The following is an 18,417-nucleotide window of genomic DNA, read 5'->3' on the forward strand; positions in this document are numbered from 1 at the left end:
CTGTAAGATGGTGCCCTTTTCTAATAGGCATTAAATTATCCAAAAAAGCCTCCAGTGCTTCACCCAGATTAGAGCTACAGGGAGGCTGGATTTTTTTTTGTTTCCAAAAGCCCCTTGTAACATTTTTTTCTGTTTTAAAATAGAAGGAAAATTTAAAGTTGAAAAACTTTCAGTAAAAGATCATTTTTATTGAAATAATCAAGATTCAAGACATATGCTTAAGTAAAGTAAAAGCAGTTTAATCTGGCATTGATTTTTTTTTCTCAGTTATATATGATTTATAATGGAAATGTAAACCAAATTAAAATGTGTGAGGACAAAATGTGAGATTTCAACCTCACATTTCTGAAATGCCTGTTTCAGAATTGGCATGTTTCTACAGAACATTTGACTTTCAGCATCAGCATTCTTCTAACAGAAAATATTTTTGCAGGAGGGAAAAAAATGAATTTTGGCTAGTTTTATTCAAAATGTTCCCAGAAATTTTCAAAGAGCTCCTTACTTAAAGGAAGATGGCACAGTTTGAGAAGCTTTTCTGATTTGTTCTTGTGGGGTATTTTTGGGGGGGTACTTTTGGGGGTTTTTTTTTGGTTGTTTTTTTTTTTTCCCTGCTAATAATTTGATTTCACTGTAAGATTGTGGGAATTTACTATTATGCCATCTGCAATCGAGTAGTATTCCCTGTCAGAGAAATAACAGATACATTTCTGCCTGGCCTCATAATAACCTCACGGACTTTTGGTGGCTGGTGGGTTATCTCCAGGGCTCTTGTGATTAAAACCTCAGACAGCAGTGGCAGACAGATGGCTCTGGAAGGGGCTGTGGTAACTCCCCAGTGGAATGGCAGACTATTACCTGCCAGCAGTCAGGTTGATTTGAAGCCCTGACTTTTTCCAGCTCTCCACAAAGACTTGTGCAACTCAGCCTCCTGAGGTCACTTCAGATTTTTGACACTACAAATACAAGAGGATGTCTAGTGTCTTCTTTTACCATGTCTCTATGGCACAGATAACTTCTAAACCTCTTTTTTTTCCCCCATACTTTGGTAAATTCTTGTTCTTCTTGAAACTCACAACCTTGCAGATCCCATCTCAGTGTAACCACATGGGAAGGAAACATCTCCAGAAGAGCAGTGTGGTTTCTCATTGCCAAATGTGTGCTTTTAATTCCCCTCCACATCTTGCCTACAGCTTTGATGAGTTCATTTCCCCAGAATGTCTCTTGCCATACTTCATCTTGTGTCCTAAGTCACAGATGCAGCATGGCTGAAGTCGGACTCTTGGAGGAGATCTAAAGACCTTGATCTAGAAAGGACCAATATCCTACAAATGCCAAGGAACTACACAACACTTCAGCCTGCTCAGGAAGCTCTGCAGAGCAGGTTCTTAGAGGCACCCTTCCTGCAGTGAGAAGAAAAAAGCAAGAAGAGAATATGTGTCACCCCTATCCTCATGGGACAAGGCTGACAGACCAACTGTCAAGTTTCCAACAGATATGGCATCTTCATGGGTAACTTTTCATTCTCCAAATTCAACAGTCAAGGAAATACCTTAGCAGACATCCATCACCAGCAACCAGTGCTCTTAGTGGGCTCCTAGAAGCTTCATCCATGAGCCACAGTTTCCTCAGTGGAGAAAGGGCATTACAGATTGCTGGTCACAAAAGGCAGCATAAGCATCTGACCACTCATTCTCCTGAGAAATATGGAGCTACTCTGTCATATTGTGGTGCCAGCATCTCAAAGACACATTTCCTCTCATCTCTTCCAAACTAGAGCTATCAGGCATAACTAGAAGGTTGCAGTTGTACCTCTGCATTGACTGAGACAACTCCAGTGAAGCAGTTATAACATTGTGCATTCAGCTGCTCAAATGCTCTCCACAACACAAAGCTTGAATTATCTCTGGCAAAAAAGAGATTCCTCCCTGCGAATAAAAAATGCTGTTAAAAAGTAAAAAGCTATCAGCAAGGAAGTTCTGTTCCTCAAACTTCAGGGAGAAGATCAGTTCGGACTTCGTAGCAAAGGCTAGATCCACTCCAAGGGAGTTGAACTCATCTTCAGTGTGTCCTGTGGTGTAGAATTGCTACCATCAGCAATGGGAATGCTGCCTGCCTGTCCTGTCATCAGCAGCTACTGAACAGCTACTGACACTTACCCAGCAGTGGAGGAGCCTCCATGGTGATGTGGATTAAGCACATTCTGTACAGACCTAATGAAGCTGCCTTTCAGACACTTCCAGGGACTGCTGCTCTGCAGAGCCATTACAGTTGTCAGCAAACCAGCCAAAAGGAGCTCAAACCTCCCAACATGGTCCTCTGTCTCCAGTGTTCCACAAGGATGAGGTGGGGTTAATATCTCTTCTCTGGAATTTCCTACTGAAACTTTCATTTGAATCTGCCTATTAACACACTTTCTTGTTTTCTTCCAAATCTTTATCCATAAGATATTCTAAGCCATGGATATTACAGGGAACTTTGATACTACTGTGAATATACAAAGCCTTTTTGCTCATATTTTTGCTGCTGTCTTTAGAGGTCTGAAAAGCCACATCATCCCTTCTCAGAATTTCAGAATGGATTGCATTACAGCATAAATATCCCACTATATTGACTCTGTTACATATTGCTCTTGAAAGATAGAGACTGGTTATTCTGGAGTGCAAATTTTATCCTCTCCTAGCTTCCAAAGCACAACGCATTAGAAACTTTTTCAGACACCAAGTTTGATTTGTGAGACATTATGGAGGTTCAACAGGACCTGGAGGGGTTGTGTTCCTCACAAGCAGTTCCCAGTAAACCTCACTGCCACCTACCCAGGCAGAGCAGGATTACCAGGAACACAGTTCCCTTATCCAGTGCTGTGGCCTCTGAGATTTCAAGTATCTCTCCATTGAATAAACCTGGCTTCTTTCCCAGAGACTTCCTAACCTGGGATCCCGACTTCATGATGGGCACAAGCTTTGACTTTGTCTTTTGTGCCTGTAGGGGCTCTAAGAATGCTCACAGGTTTGCAGCAAGTGAAGCAATTTATCTGCCTAAAAAGCTGGTGTTCTGTTACACTCTGAATATGAATGAGATGTATGCAGGCAACAATATTCTGAGGAAGTGTTCAGACATATTGCAGGGATCACTCAGTTTTTATCCTACTGAATTTTTACTCGGGCTTCTAGAACGTTCTCTTCTCTTTCTTGGCCTCTTCTGCTCCTTAACATGTCTGTTGCCTTTTTAAATATAGTGACATAAAAAGAAAGAAAAAAAATACCCAAACAGTTCTCATTGCACTCATCCCCCTGAGTGTCTTTACACAAGTGCATCCTGCCTCAGATATTTCTTTTCCCACTCAGCCTGCAGGTTCTCTTCTGTATCACTCCAAATATGGCCTTGGACTTGTGATGTATACTTCAGATCCCTTTTCTGTACGAGGGAAACTGCTCAGAACATCATCTCTGACTGATGTCCCTGCTGTGGACCTTTCCCATTCAGTATGTTCACGCTACTCATGTCTCAAAGGAGAAGGGCAGGACAGAAGTCTTGTCTTGAAGCTCCTTTGCAGGTTAAACACCATGCAGGAGCAGGGACACAGCCAAGAGTGCTTTCTGCTCAGTGGTGTAGCTTCTCCAAAAGTTCTTCCAGAGACATCAAACAGATGAGGGTTTGTTTTTCCACATTGTTCTGAGATTTGTAGAAATGAAATCCTGTCCACTTCAGATGGGCAATAGACACTGGCTTTAATTCCAAGTACTTGTCACCACGCTTCCATCTCTGGGAATTATTGCATTCTCAGGTGCCAGTTGCCTGTCCTTGTCCTAAAATTGGCATTCCACATCACTGGCAAGGCTGAAGATTCTTGGATAATCTAGCAATAGCTCTCTCAGCTTTAGGGCTCAGAATGGCCACACTCGAAAGTTCCAGTAATGGGTTCTCAGCTTCCCGTGCTCAGGTCCATGGGGTGCCCCTTTGGCACAGGTGGTAGGATTTGTCTCCTTTCTGAAACCTTTGGGGATATCCAAATATGCATTCAGCAACCCAAAGCTGGGGGTTGATTTCCCCCTCATGAACTCACACAAGCATAGCAGGCACCTCAGCCCACAGTGCCACAGTTTGTATAAATCCTGCCTGCCAGCATCAGCAGAACCTTCCCTGTGCTGCTTTTGAGCCTCTACCATAGACAGTGATATAATTTGGTACATTTTTGACCACAGCTTAAAACACAGCCCAGTTAGCTCAGGGAATAGGAGAAGAAATGACAGTGAAAGCACAATATCCCACAGCACCTCAAAAGGCTTCTTCAGCCTGTCAGTCACAGATGCACAAACACCATCAGCCAGGAAGGATGGAGAATCCTGAAAATTTTCAGGCCTCCTTCAGTTATTTTGAAGGACCTTTGTACCTTCTACCAGGAATGCAGCAAGCAGCAGAATAAGGGTCCTTCTACTGTTAGAAAAGGTGATTTGCAGAACTAGAAAGAGGAAGGGGGATGGGACAGAGAAATACTTTGCTGGAAAGATGTTTGCCTAGCAACACAAAATCAGAATCTATGCCTGACCTGTAAGAAATGTCTCTATGGGCACTGCTGCTTCATTTGGTATTCAAGCCAACTTTTGCCTGTATGTGATCTGAAAACACAAGAGCAAACATGTGAAAGAGGAGGATGAAAAAAATGAAAGCTGACACAACCAAACCAATGAGTTAACCCAAATTATTAAATGAGCTGGTTACCTTGGGTTTTTAATTGCTCTCATCTGCCCATGTCACCAAAATAGGCCGTGCATCCAAACTACAGGGGTTTTTTTAGGTAATACAATGCCAGTTTGATTCCTGCAGCATCCTTGGAGAGCAGGAGCAAGCTGCAGGAGACCTCCATGGCACTAGAGGGGAATTCTGACACTGGCAGAAGAAGAAATACATCAGTTCCCACTTTGCTAAAGTAGCAGACAGGTTTGGCATATGGTAGAGGTTAGCCCTGAAGGATTATGTTACTATTGAATTGAAGGACTCCTAATAAAGACAGTTCCGTTTAATTTACAATTCTGCTTCTTACACCTAAGGATACTTGCAGCCTTGGGTATATTTTAGAATTGCTCTCAGTATTGGAAATGGCCCCAGAGGTTAATCAAGGAATATCAGGCAGAGTGTCTGCAACAATTTGACTCTTCCAGGCGTGACCAGGGCTGGGCTCAGCTCAGCCTGGCCTCCAAGAACACATCCACTGAGTGCCTAGGGCTTTGCTGTGAGGTGGGTAAAGGCAGAGTGAGCTAATTAGCTGCACCAACCCACATTCCACAGCTGGTGCTGGGTGTTGTAGGGCTGCCAAGAGCCATTTAGACTCTCCCAACCCAGAACTGTGTGTAAGGGAATGGGGATATAGAAACAGAAAGTGTTGCTTTAGCACTGCGATATAATGGGTTTACAAATCAGATGGATGCACTGGAAGCTGGCTGGTCCCTGTGCAGACATGGCCTGGATCTGAGCTGGAGAGCCAAATCAGCCCCTGTATTGAACTCATAGTGCTGATACAAGAAACATTTTACCACTACAGTACCTCCACTGCCAGGGTGTCCAGCACTCAGGAGACACTGGGTGTGACTCACGTGTGGTGGTAGTGGAGAGAGCTTACATGAAATTCAGAGGCAGTTGTACCCACTTCTGCCATGGCCAGCCTTGATCCTGGGCATCCTAGGGAATAAGCCCAGCCTCTTGTGCATTTCTTTCAAATCCCTTTTTGCCCTCTTCTGCCATTTTGTTGCTCCTGTGTTAGCCAAGACCTAGTTTACTAGGGCTTTTGATTGGAGACTTATTACAGCTTATTTCTGTCTGCCTTTCTTTAAAGCCAGCTGAACATACCCAATGCTCTTCCTCTATGGTAAGACCAAAAATACAGACCTCCCTCCCAGCTTCTGTGACACTCTTTCTAACACACTCCTTTTTTCTCTTCTCCGTGATCACAAGTTCTCTCTCCAAGCCCAGCCTAGTTATTTGTGCATGAAGCTGCCATGTCATGTATTGGTGTGAGTCTGGTGTTCACATGAGCTGTGAATATGCTGCACATGTGTATCTCTTGTGCATCCTGAGCTTTCCTTTGGTCAAGTTAACTGTTGTTCTGCCTTCTAATGAACCACCAAGAGAGAACTGGACCTGGTAAGATTTCTTGTTAGCCGCAATGTCCCTGTGTCACTGTCAATGTGACGCTGAATGAGTTTGCAGTGTGACTTCATGTCCAAGCCTCCAGAAAAGAAAGAGTCGGGACTCTGAAGCTCCTCTTCAATGAGGTGATTCATTATAACACTTGAGTTCGTATTTTGCACAAAAAAAGAGAAGCTGGTGCAATGGTGCACAAAACACTGCTGCCCTGGTGTGCAAGTTCCCACACCACCCCCAGAGAGCTCCAGTTTCTGGATTGCCACTCTGCAGAACCTCCCTCCTCTGGCAAGGACAGGCCTTCAAAAAGCTGGATGAAAGCCAGGAGGAAGAAAGCAGGACTACTCAAGCATCAGCTAATCTACAGCCACCTAGTTTGAAAATGACTGTAATCTTCTGAGGCATGGCAGAGTTTTTGGCTAAGTGGTTTGATGCCAGTAAGTTGCAGATTTGCGTCAGGGAGGGATTTGTTCTATTTTATCTGCTGCTGAGACTTTGCCTGCTGCAGGACACTAGGAGGGCAGAGATAAAGTTCTGCCTACAGTAGCTGCCTCCTCTCAGCAAGGAAGGACAAAGGAATACTAAAACCTCTGTCCAGACCCATGTCCCCACTTGCTGCCACCTAAAGAGCCAAGCCAACCAGAAGAACAGCAGGTAGAATAAGAAAACTCTGTTTTTTTAGTCACAACCAGAGCATGATTGCTGTCCATACAACCTCTAGATTGGTACCTCAGCTCTGTTTTAAATGGTATTACATGGTATTAGAGCTTGGCTTCTAAAGGACTGGAAGAGGTATTTGACCTTACAGTTATCCCTCTGGGACTCTAGCACTGAGAGTATTCAGTGCCATGATTTTTGATTCCTTGGAGGTCACATTCCCTCCTTCACCTCAGAGCAGCTCCCTCCAATCTGCTGAAACCCACAGCCTGATGTCCAAGTAATCAAACCAGGATGATGTGAGGGGTAGGGAGCACTCAGGCTTTTCATGACACAGCCTGTTTCCCTAATCTTTTTCACCCAGTTATTCCATGGGCAGCAAGTGTCAGCCTTTGGTACAGCCTGGTGGAAGTTACCTGGTGACAGACACACCACAGACAGACAGACAGACAAGCTGCAGCTGGATGCAATCCTGATCTGTTGCACATGGTGCTGAGCTCTCTGTGCAAGCAGGGGTCACACCCAGCACCGAGCTACAGCCCCTGCATAGAGACAGGGACAGAGCTGAGCACCAGTCAGCTCAGAAACAGGAGCACACCCAGGTACACATCTGCATCTGGGCATTTAATCCCAGAAACATCCACCCAGGCTGCTCCTGTGCCTTGGCTTTTATCAGAAGCAGACAGGCTGCTGTTTTCACTGCCCAGTGACAGGAAATCCAAAGGGTCTGTTCTCTCTTGGTTTACACAGTGGTGAGTAGTTAACAGCAGGGGTGATCTGCACTGTTTCTTCCTCCTAAATGTTGCTCTTTTGGTGGTGTTTAGACTCAAACTGCAGTCTTTGCAGCTGGGTGGGGACAGAGAGGGGGTTTCCATTCACTGTGCTCCACAGCAGGTCAAGTGGCAGGGTGACAGTGTTATCTCCCCCTGTGACAGGAGGTCACATTCCCACAGTGCTGCTACCGGAAGGCACCAGCTTCACAGGCTTGGCACAGTATTTTAGGGGGTTAATAAACTGGAAAACTTGGCATTTGCTGTGCCCTTGAGCTAGGCAGCAAGTCCTCTGCCAAGGCCAGGTGAGCCTGCTGCTGCAGCAGCCTTCAGATGGATGTTGCCTTCACACATGTGAAGGCTGAGGAACGTCAGAGCTGGTTGCAACCCCAGGGGAAAATGCTTAGGGACAAAGCAGATGCTGTGAGAAAAAACAGGCCAGAAGAAAGACTATTTTAAAATACTCCACACTCGAACAGTAGCAGCGAAGCCAAAAGAAAATGTTTTTAAAAAAACAGAAGTCAGTGCGCAGACTGTGGGAAATACAAAGGGGTCATGAGAAATGAGAAAGGCCCAGCAGTGGGAGAGAGTGACCAGGGGCCAGCCCACAGGAGCATAGCCACAGGAGCACAGGGACAGCCAGGCTGGCAGTGGTGCCAGTGACACCAATACACACCATGGGGTGCCCCTGTGGGGTTTTGCAGCCAGGGGCAAATCTGGGACCTGCTCCTGTTTCCCAGCAGAGCAAGCAGAACATGGCTGGTGCCTGACACCAGATTCAGCAGAACTGCTGGCTGAGACACCCACTGGGGTGAGACACTCAAGGCAGGCCAAAAGGGAAAGTGTCTTTCTCCTCCAGTGCAAGGTCAAAGGGGAATTGCCTCTTTCCGATGTGGGGAGATGTATTGGAGAGGCATGAGCATAATCCCTGAAAGGCCAGGCAAACTGAAGGGAGAGGCTGGTGGCCTTGAGAGGCCCCCTAGAGCAGCCTCACCACCATGGGGGACAGGGCAGGCTGGAGCAGCCTCGGCCTGTCCCTGGGGTGCCGGGGAGTGCAAGCCCAGGGAGCAGTAGCAGGACAAGGAACAGTGCAGTGAACCCTCGGCGTAGGCTCCTCTGTGGCCCAGGGCCCCGGTTGCTCTCGTGCTGTTGTAACTCTGCCTCTGTGCCAATGGCTTCCAGAACGCAGAGGAAAACTCTCGCATCTCAATCACCTTCTTCCGACTCTTCCGCGTGATGCGCCTCGTGAAGCTCCTGAGCCGAGGGGAGGGCATCCGGACACTGCTGTGGACCTTCATCAAGTCCTTCCAGGTATTCCTTCACTCATCTCTAAGAAAGACCCCACTCCTTTTGATTTCCCTCGGTGGCCTCTCAGGGAGAGGTTTCACCCCAGTGCCTGAGCTCAAATGTGCCCAGGGAGAGGTGGCACAAATGAGTCAAGTAAATGGAACTCGCAGGGAATGACTGCCTGGGTATGAGTTTCATCTTTAAAGCATGAGGAATTGCTGGAGAACCTCTGAACAGCCTTAATAGCTCAGTTCAACTCAATTACTGCCTGTCTGTAACCCTTCAGTCTCAGCTTTTTTTTTTTTTCTTATTTGAGCTGTGTTTCATATGTGCAACTCTAAGTGAAATACACAGCTATTGGGGGAAGGCCTGTGTCTCAATTAAGTTTCCTTTAAGCATTGTTTTGAGGATTTCCAGTGAGTATTAGAGGTGTGTGGCCTCCATACTTTCATCCAGGAAGAATTCATCTTTTTAGCCCTACTCTTTTGAGCTGGTAACAATGCCAAGTTATTAAATTGCTGCTGCTTTCTTCCCTGGAGACAGGTTGCATTTTAGTGGTAGATAAAGTTCCAGAGTAGATAGGAGGAAGTGAGGAATATCAGACTGGATAAGAATCATCACCTTTGGAGGAAAACAAACACGCCAGTTATTTGCTAGAAAAAAACCTAGCCACATATAGTAAAATAATAGAGATGGAGCATGGCATATTCCTGCATTCTAAAAGTACTTGACCTGGATTTACTGGACCAGCACAACCTGGATGTTAGCTGGGGCTTATCCAAAGGAATCGGCAGGGAAACACAGCACAGGAATACAAATGGTGGTCTAAACATGAGCAAATATGCAGAACACACAACTGGGCAAAAGCATGAAAGAGTAACTTGTGCAACACACAAGTCTTGAAACAGCACCTATGTAGCCCTCAGACTGAGGCTGTAAGTGGTCAATAGCTTTGGTATTGACTCAAATGGAAAAGGAATTGACCCATACTTTAAAACTTGAACCTCACCAGTGACAACACAAGCTGGGGCCAAAGCCTGCAGTGCTGCAGCTCATTGCAACTTCTGTCTCTTCTCAGCAGAAGCAGCACAGGTGCACACCAGGGACCAGCACAGGCTTATTCCAGTGCAGCTCTCAGTGGTCCCAGTAGCCAGACCACCAGGCTAATGCAAAGGACTCATTTTGCACACTCCTTGACTGTCAGAGGACCTAACCCTGCACAGCAGGTTTCTGGCACATCCACTCCACAGTGACTTTTTCCATTGCTTGCAGAGTTGCCAACTTCCAGGTTGTTATTTGAGCAGTGCCACTGGGAACCATTTTGTTTGCGTGCGTAGGAATGAGATTCCCTTGGCACAGCTCAGCCAGCCCCGAGGCAGGGCACAGAGTCACACTTTCCAGTTCCTGCCTCTCCTCCCCTTGCCCCTGTGCCCCCTCCTGCCTCTTTGGCAATAGCTTGCCCTGAGCTGAACTTGTCATGGCTCATGGCTGGAGAGGAGGAGATGGATGGGAAAGGGAGCACCTGGAACTTCCCTCCTGTGACCTCCAGACCTCTTCAACTGGAGAGTCACTTCAGGCAGGGCTGTAGGGTGGGGGGAGAAAGGATGGAGGCATCTTCCACAGCAGGGGAGGGGGAAAAAACAGGCAGCATTGCAAGCAAGTGCCTTTTCCCTTGAAAGCCTTTATCCATTTATAACATGAAATTCTCTGCTCCAAGCTCTTCCTGTTGCAACTACCGGGAGGTTCCTTTGGCAGCTAAGAATAGCCACTGTGCCGCTCCCACCGTCAGAATGTGGGATCCCAGCAGACTTTGGCACAGGCTCTTCAGTGTCCCCACATGCTTCCAGGAAGCATCTCTGCTCACACAGGGCAGCCCAACAAGCAAGGGACCCATGGAGTGAGATCCCATGGTCGCTTCCAGGTGCCCTGGGCATGGCATGAAGTGCTGACGTAGGAGCTGGGGCACCGTCAGAGCGGTGGGAAAATGCTCCATGGGGTTTCCTGCTGTCTGCAGAGACAGCAACAGGGTCAGCCTGGGGAGTGGGAGGAGGAGAAGGAAGTGAGAGGGTGCTGAGGGCACGGCAGGGCCGTGGGAATGACAAGGACAAAGTGGTAACGCCAAGGAAGGACAGAGCCAGAGAGGACAGAGACAGAAATGGAGAATACGGGAAGCTGAAGTAGCCATGGGGAACAAGGGGCAGGGATGAGCAGGAAGGTGCGTTAGAGGAGAGGAGTGGACTGAGCAGAACACTAAAAGGAAGTGAAGGGGCAGACAGGGAGGACAGAAAACACTTTCCCACCCCCATTTGGATGGGAAAAACAGCAGTACTGTCAGAAAACAGTTAAGGTTATACACCTTAGAAGTACTGTTAAGGTTATACACCTCAGATCCTGTCTGGACACTATCCCAGGAGCTCTTGGGTATTGTGTGTATCAAGTCCCACCTAAATCATCACAAAATGTTTGGAGCCCAGTTCTGAGCTGGTGGTCTCTTCAGTGACATTGTGAGGTAACTATATCGATTTGTCTGGCCCAATGAAAAGCCAGAGGAATCTGTCCTGAGACTCAAGGTGATGATTACAGACATTGTCCAAAGGATTTGATTATTTTTTGCCATTTTAATATTCAGATCTCTTCAAGATGATTTATGCTGATCTTAGTCAAATTTCCATGGTGGCCAGTGAAAATATTCCCTCGTTTTTTCCTGCAGGATTTAGTTGTGTTGAATTTAGGATTACAGAAGGGTTTGGGTTGGAAGGCACCTTAAAGATCACCCAGTTCCAACCACTCTGCCATGGGCAGGAACACCTTCCACTAGACCAGGTTGTTCAGAGCTCCATCCAACCTGGCCTTGAACATTCCCAGAAACAGGACAGCCACAGATTATCTGAGCAACCTGTTCATGTCTCACCCATCCATATAGTAAATAATTTCTTCCTAATATTTAATCTAAACCTGCCCTCTTTCAGTATAAAACCATCACCCCTTTTCCTATCACAGCATGCCCTTGAAAAAAATCCCTCTATGTCTTTATTGTAGGCCCCCTTTAGGTATTGGAAGATACTCTAGAGTCTCTCTGGAGCCTTCTCTTCTCCAGGCTGAATAACCCCAACTCTCTCAGCCTGTCTCCATAGCAGAGGTGCTGCAGCCCTCTGATAATGTTGTAGGCTCACTATATTCTCTGAAATTAGGTGTTTTAGATCAGGGACTGTGCTCACATTTTCAGAGTGTATGTGTCCACCCATTTCCTCTGAATCAAATTCTGAAAGCCTCTGCTCTGAGTGCTAGATATTTCAAAAGATTCCTGCTCAAAAAGCCTGAGCCCATGAAGTCCCGAGCCCTTGATTCCTGTCAGTGGTAGAGGAAACCGGGAGCACTCAGCACTTGCTGATTGCACTGACCCCTTCCCTGGGAGGCAGCTGTGCTTATCAAGGCTCTGCATTTCCTCTCCAGCAGCTGATCACTGACACTCGCTGCATGGCAGGCACCATCAGGGACACCTAAACTCAACAGGAAGGTGCTGATGCTGCTTTAGCTACTTAGGGTGGTACCAGCCATTATAGCAGAAGCCTTGAATTAAGATTCCAGCAGCTGTAGCATCTTTTATTTCACCATTCTAGACACAGGGAAATATCACATTGCCATTAGTGCCAGAGTAGTGCTGGCTGTGAGAGCTTTCTCCTCCTGGTAAGCAGGTGTAGACACTGGTTTTCCCTCTTTTCTGGCTCGGTCAAGGGCAGGAGTGACGGGAAGGCAGCGGAGCTCCATCCATCCATCCATCCCTCCACCATGCATCCCCCATGGCACAGAGCCGAGCCGGCTGGGCTGGGCGGGCAAACCAAGCGTGGGCTTGCAGAGGCATCTAGTGGCTACTGCCCGCACTACAGAGCCACAGCCGCGCCCCTGTCCCAAAGCCAGCGGCAGGAACCAGGCAGAGACACAGCCCTCTCTTTTTTTCTTTCCAGGCTCTCCCCTACGTGGCTCTTTTAATAGTGATGTTGTTCTTCATCTACGCTGTGATTGGGATGCAGGTAAGTGATGCCTAAAGAGCTCGGGTGTGTCTGTCTCCTGCTAGAGCATGGGAACAGGACTACAGGGTAACTAGATCAGTGTGTGGTTGTGGGGGCTAGTAAGGTGAGATAGAAGCTAACCTTGGCTGGAGAACATTGTCTGACTGGGTACCTCCAACATGATCCAGAAAAAAAAGCAAGGAAATAAAAAAAAATTGACCCATTTAAGGGCAGAACACAATATGCAAACAGTAAAAGGACCATGCCTGCTCTCCACATTCTTGAAGGAATATCCACAAAGATTTACTGCCCTGCCTGTTGGTCCAAAACAGCTTTTTAAGTGGGCTTATGGCCATGCTGCACTGAGCAAACCAAAATGTTCCCTTGCATCTCTTTCACACTGGCACAACTTCCACTGAGTTGTAAAGAGCAGCTTTTGATCTACACCTATGAAGGTAAATATGGGATCAGACCCAATGTACCAACACTCACATCAACACAACATCTTACTCAGTCTGCAAAATGTGCTTGGAATCATCCTGAGCATTCACTTGTGCAAGGAACTGATGTTGCACAGACACCATTGAAGACAGCAAGGGATACAGGCACAGCCTGTGACAGTCCCAGCCTCATTTGCTGTGCTGCTCTTCAAGCTAAGCTTCACTTTCCACTTCCATGTTAATCAAAGTTCTCAGACAAGTCAGCCATCTGGGATCAGAGGCCACAGTATGGAAAGACATGGCATAATTGCTTCCAGAGGTCTTCAAACGAGACAGGCTTCTTGGTTTCACAATGGCAACAGAATTTGTAATGAAATTCATCTGACCTCTGTGACCTTGTTTTAATTTGTTTCCTGTTATTATAATCATATGTTTTCACAAACTCCATCTACACTGTCCCACTGTAAAAGATAAAATTAATGTTTTCTTGAATTATCACAGGTTATCTCAATAGCCCCAGTAATCACAGCTGTCATTTTACTCTACTAAGCTCATACTGCAAACTTGCCAGTTTTGCCTCTAATACCTAAGATGGCCAAGATCCTACAGAATTACCTGTGCTATACAGAAAATCACTTCAGAGTATTAAGCTGGTATTACATCACTGCACGAAGCATTATTAGTGACTTCCAAGCACCCACACAGATATGTCTACAGTGGTCAGGGCACTGCCAAGACCAGATGCTTTGTTCTGTAATTCTACTCCTTTTTCTTTCAGCTAGTTCTAAGTTACCTATTTAACCCTTGGCTTACATTCAAGCCTCTGTTTAAATCATCTCAGCAGCCTGAAAGTCATACATCTGCCTTTCACATTGATCTAGATTACTAGGTCCCTTCATGCCCTCATGTCTTCCAATAAGAAAACCAACTTTTTAAATTTTCCCTGTTTGCCCAGAGCCCACAGACCTGTGATTATCACTTTTTGTCCAAATGGCATCTCAGACATTTTGTGTGCAGCTCTCTTGAACGTGCTGACACACAGAGTTCCCTCACACACAGGGGCACATAGGAAGGAAAATCATCCCTCACTCCATTAAGCAGCTACCATGAAAGACTGGATGTCCCAGAACTGATAAAAATATCAGAATTGCCCATATAAAGGAGACCTACTACTTTAAGTCAGCTACTGCCACAACCTGGAGCGTAACAACGTTCAAGCCTCACTACCTAAAGTGCTTGAGTGGAAAACATCCAGGTTAATGCTGATGGATGGAGCTGCTCTGGGAAGGCCCAGGAGGCACAGACTGGGGAGGCTGTGAGGGAGGACCCCCACTTATGGCTCCTCCCAGGTGCCTAATGCAAAACACCCACAGCAGCTGCTGCCTCCTGTGTGAGGGAAGCTGTAGGGTGGATCATGAGGAGCTCCCTTATCTACATTTGCCTGAAATGAAAAATATGAGCTGTCTCAGCTCAAGCTCGGTGCAATGGGGCAGTCAGAGCTGCCTGTGGCATGGGGCTGGCCAGGCAGAAGTTCCCCATGTATCCATGAGGAACCCCTGAGGAAAACTGCCATGTGCTGACCCTCCCTCCCGTCTGGCAAAGCCATCCCACCATTGTCCCTGTGCTCCTCTCCGTGTCGCTGTTTCTCTGGGGGTGCTAATTATCAGTGACATTTCCTTGAAAAGAAGCTAGGTGTTCTCTCCGAGCTGCTCTGTTCCTGCTGCTTGTTTTGGCTACAGAGAGATTACAGCTCTCAGCCCCTGAGATCTCTGCCACGTTGTTATCAGTGGGGAATAAATAGTCCTGCCTGTGCTGTGTAGAGACCTTTCTGCCACACAAGGTTTGTTTAACCTCTCAGTCTCACTGCCTGAAAGTACCACAGCTATCCAAGGTTTTTTAAAGAAGCCTGAAACTGCTGCACTGGGGACTTCACACCCAAAGACAGGCCCCTAAAAAGGTTTGCTGATGGTTGCAGGCTTGGTTGATGTGGCATGGGAGGAAGCTCTAGGGCATCCTTGTCTAGGCAGATCTGGTCATCATCTCATGCTGCTGCAATCTGGGAGGACCCCTGAAACACCTGCTGGAGACAAGCATGACTATAGAAGGGCAGGCATTTGGACAATTGCAGATCCAAGGCAATGTATTTACATGGTTTTGTGAAGATCCAAGGCCCCCCACGGAGATGGAAGCTCAAGGCTTTGCAGCTGCTGGTCCTTTGCTATCATTTTGTCCTGACAAAGATAGATAAGCAATGAAGGAAGGAGCCTTTTCTTCTCTGTTACTGATTTCTTTCAGCTGGACTCCCTTCCCAATTGAGTGTCTGTTAAAACAATGCCCCATATCATGTATTCAGTGTATGAATAAGGAAGGACACCTTGTTTTGACACAAGATGTTTCTTATTGCAAAATTAGTGCTTTTGTGGTTATAAAGCAGAAGCCAAGGAAGCAACAAAAAATATGAAAGACACAGGAAAATTTCTTTTAATAGAAGAGCAGATTTCATTAAATATCAGAGTCAGAGGGAGGCCAAGAGCTACAGGTGACAAGAGGTTTGGGGATTTTGCAGGGCTAATCTGAAAAGACCTTTGCTTTCTGCCAGGTGTTTGGTAAAATTGCGCTGAACGACACCACAGAAATCAACCGCAACAATAACTTCCAGACCTTCCCCCAGGCAGTGCTGCTGCTTTTCAGGTAGGTACACCACAGCTCTGCATTGTGTCAGCCTGGGAGCACCGTTCCTCTGCTCTCGGGCACAGATTATCTCCTCCTACCGTGTCATGTTCCTGAGGTGAGTAGTAACATGTTGTCCTTCAGTGGGGGAGCCTGGAATTATGTCAGACGGAAGGAGCAGTGCATTGAGTCTCTTGTAGCCCAGCAGCTCACCCTGGTTACACTCGGTGCTGGGGAGGGACATGAGTCTTCCTACACAGAAGGAAGGTAGCCAGTTTCCAGTGCTCTCCAAGGTTGATATGCCTCAAAACCTTCTTTGATTCAAATCTGGCCAGTGTGACTTCCAGCAGGGAAAGGGACATGATGAACTCGTGCTTAGGCACGGCCATGTCCAGCTCTGCTTAGCACTGAGCTCATCATCCCACTCCAGCTGAGGCCAGAGAGGGGTGCTGAAGGGGTGGGAAGCTGGCACAAATTCAACACTATGAGAATTTTGAAGGACTTCTTTAGATGCAATCCACAGCCATGTCACACATATCTCCATGATTCTGCTTGGAATGTGAGAGCCCCGTACCCACAGCAGCCTAAGCCAGTCAGAAATTATATGCTGATGATGGCAACAAAACCAAACAGAGGTTTTGTTGCCATCATCAGCAGCACACAAGCAGTGTGGTATTTTCAGGGTCCCCCATGGCAGGAAGGAAATGATGAATCTGATTCTATGTTCTTAGAAGGCTAATTTATTATGATTTGATATGATATGATATATGATGTGATAGTCTACTAAAACTATACTAAAGAATAGAGAAAGGATACAGACAGAAGGTTACCAAGAATGATAATGAAAACTCATGACTGACTCCTCAGAGTCCAACACAGCCTGACTCTGATTGGTCATTAAGTAAAAACAATTCACGTGTTGGATAAACCATCTCCAACATCATTCCAAAGCAGCCAAACACAGGAGAAGCAAATCAGATAATTACTGTTTTCATTTTTTTTCTGAGGCTTCTCAGCTTCCCAGGAGAAGAAAGGATTTTTCCAGAAAATATGACAGTGACAGAGCAGGATATGCCAGGGGATGTCAAAGCCATATTTTGACACCCTAACAAGCCTAACTTGCTCTTAATTGACCTCAGTGGCAAAAGTCTCATTAACGTTCACGGGATCAGGAGCAGGTTGCTAATGTGGCAGTCCCTGTCCCATCCAAGGTCACTGCTGTCTCCCCCTGCCCTCTGCCTTGCCCAGGTGTGCCACAGGTGAGGCCTGGCAGGAAATCATGCTGGCATGTCTCCCTGACAAGAAGTGCGACCCGGAGTCGGAGCCGGCCAACTCCACGGAGGCCGATCACTCGTGCGGCAGCAGCTTCGCCGTCTTCTACTTCATCAGCTTCTACATGCTCTGTGCCTTCCTGGTGAGTGCCCCAGCCCAGACCCTCCCTGGCAGACTCAGCTTCTGCTTCCCCACATCAGCAATGCACAGGACAAGAAGGATCTCAAATCTCCCCATGGGTCCTTCCCAGCAGAACCCTTTCAGTGACAACACCCCTTCCCTGCCTCCCTCCAGCTCTGGGGGATGCTCTGCTTCCAATCCCTGTCCTTTGTGCAGGGCAAAGGAGTGCTCTTTCCCCCTCCCCCTAAATGAGAAAACCAAATTAGTCTGTTGTGGGCTGTGCTGAGGCTAGCAACGCCTCAGCCACACTTCCCACCTTCCCTCCTACCTTCCTTCTGGCTGCTGAGCAGGTTTTTCCTCCTCTGCCAGCAGCAATGACTGTGAGAATACACATATCCCACTTGCATCTGCTCCGTGTTGGCAGTGCAGCACTGCTCAGAGCGACAGCACACGCTCTGCAGCTGGCAGCAGTGCCCAAAACCCTCCCAGTGAACAGCAGCAGCATTTCTAAAGTTTTGGTCTTGGGCCAGAAGAAAGGACTTTTATCTCAGCCCCACTGCCTATTGAAGATAAATCCCACCTCGTTCTGCCAGGCAGAGACATAGGTAAATAAAAAGCCATGACAGCAGAAATAAGAATTCAGCAAATTTGTGTGTCGTCCATTTAGTAGGGAGGAGAAAAATGTAACCAGCTGAGAATATTCCACCTCTGGGCTCTTCCCATTTAAACTGGGGGGCTGGGATGTGGGAATAAGGAAGCTAACCCAAATGGCTTCCTAGTTTTGTGAGTCCAAATTCAGACCTTAAATGGAGAACCTGGTAAAATTTACTGTTCCTTGCCTCATCCATCACATCATCTCTGTCCTTGTTTGCAGATCATCAATCTTTTTGTAGCTGTTATAATGGATAACTTCGATTACCTGACACGGGACTGGTCCATTTTAGGACCACACCACCTGGATGAATTTAAAAGGATCTGGGCAGAGTATGACCCTGAAGCTAAGTAAGTAACCCAGCCTGGATATCAGAGCTCCTCGGGAGAACAGGCCCATTA

At 46.8% G+C, this 18,417-nt stretch overlaps 1 protein-coding gene across 1 annotated transcript in view; it reads left to right on the plus strand.

Annotated features, from left to right (window-relative positions):
* The window catches only part of CACNA1C (calcium voltage-gated channel subunit alpha1 C), a 416,820-nt gene that overhangs the window by 373,003 nt on the left and 25,400 nt on the right, over window positions 1–18,417 (plus strand). The window contains exons 32-37 of the mRNA XM_054514808.1: window positions 5,831–5,863; window positions 8,748–8,876; window positions 12,818–12,883; window positions 15,902–15,993; window positions 17,221–17,386; window positions 18,239–18,366. Of these exons, the coding sequence (XP_054370783.1) occupies window positions 5,831–5,863; window positions 8,748–8,876; window positions 12,818–12,883; window positions 15,902–15,993; window positions 17,221–17,386; window positions 18,239–18,366 (614 nt within the window). The remainder of the gene's footprint in view (window positions 1–5,830; window positions 5,864–8,747; window positions 8,877–12,817; window positions 12,884–15,901; window positions 15,994–17,220; window positions 17,387–18,238; window positions 18,367–18,417) is intronic.

The sequence above is a fragment of the Molothrus ater genome, chromosome 5 (genome assembly GCF_012460135.2).
Source record: "Molothrus ater isolate BHLD 08-10-18 breed brown headed cowbird chromosome 5, BPBGC_Mater_1.1, whole genome shotgun sequence".
Classification (NCBI taxonomy): Eukaryota; Metazoa; Chordata; class Aves; order Passeriformes; family Icteridae; genus Molothrus; species Molothrus ater.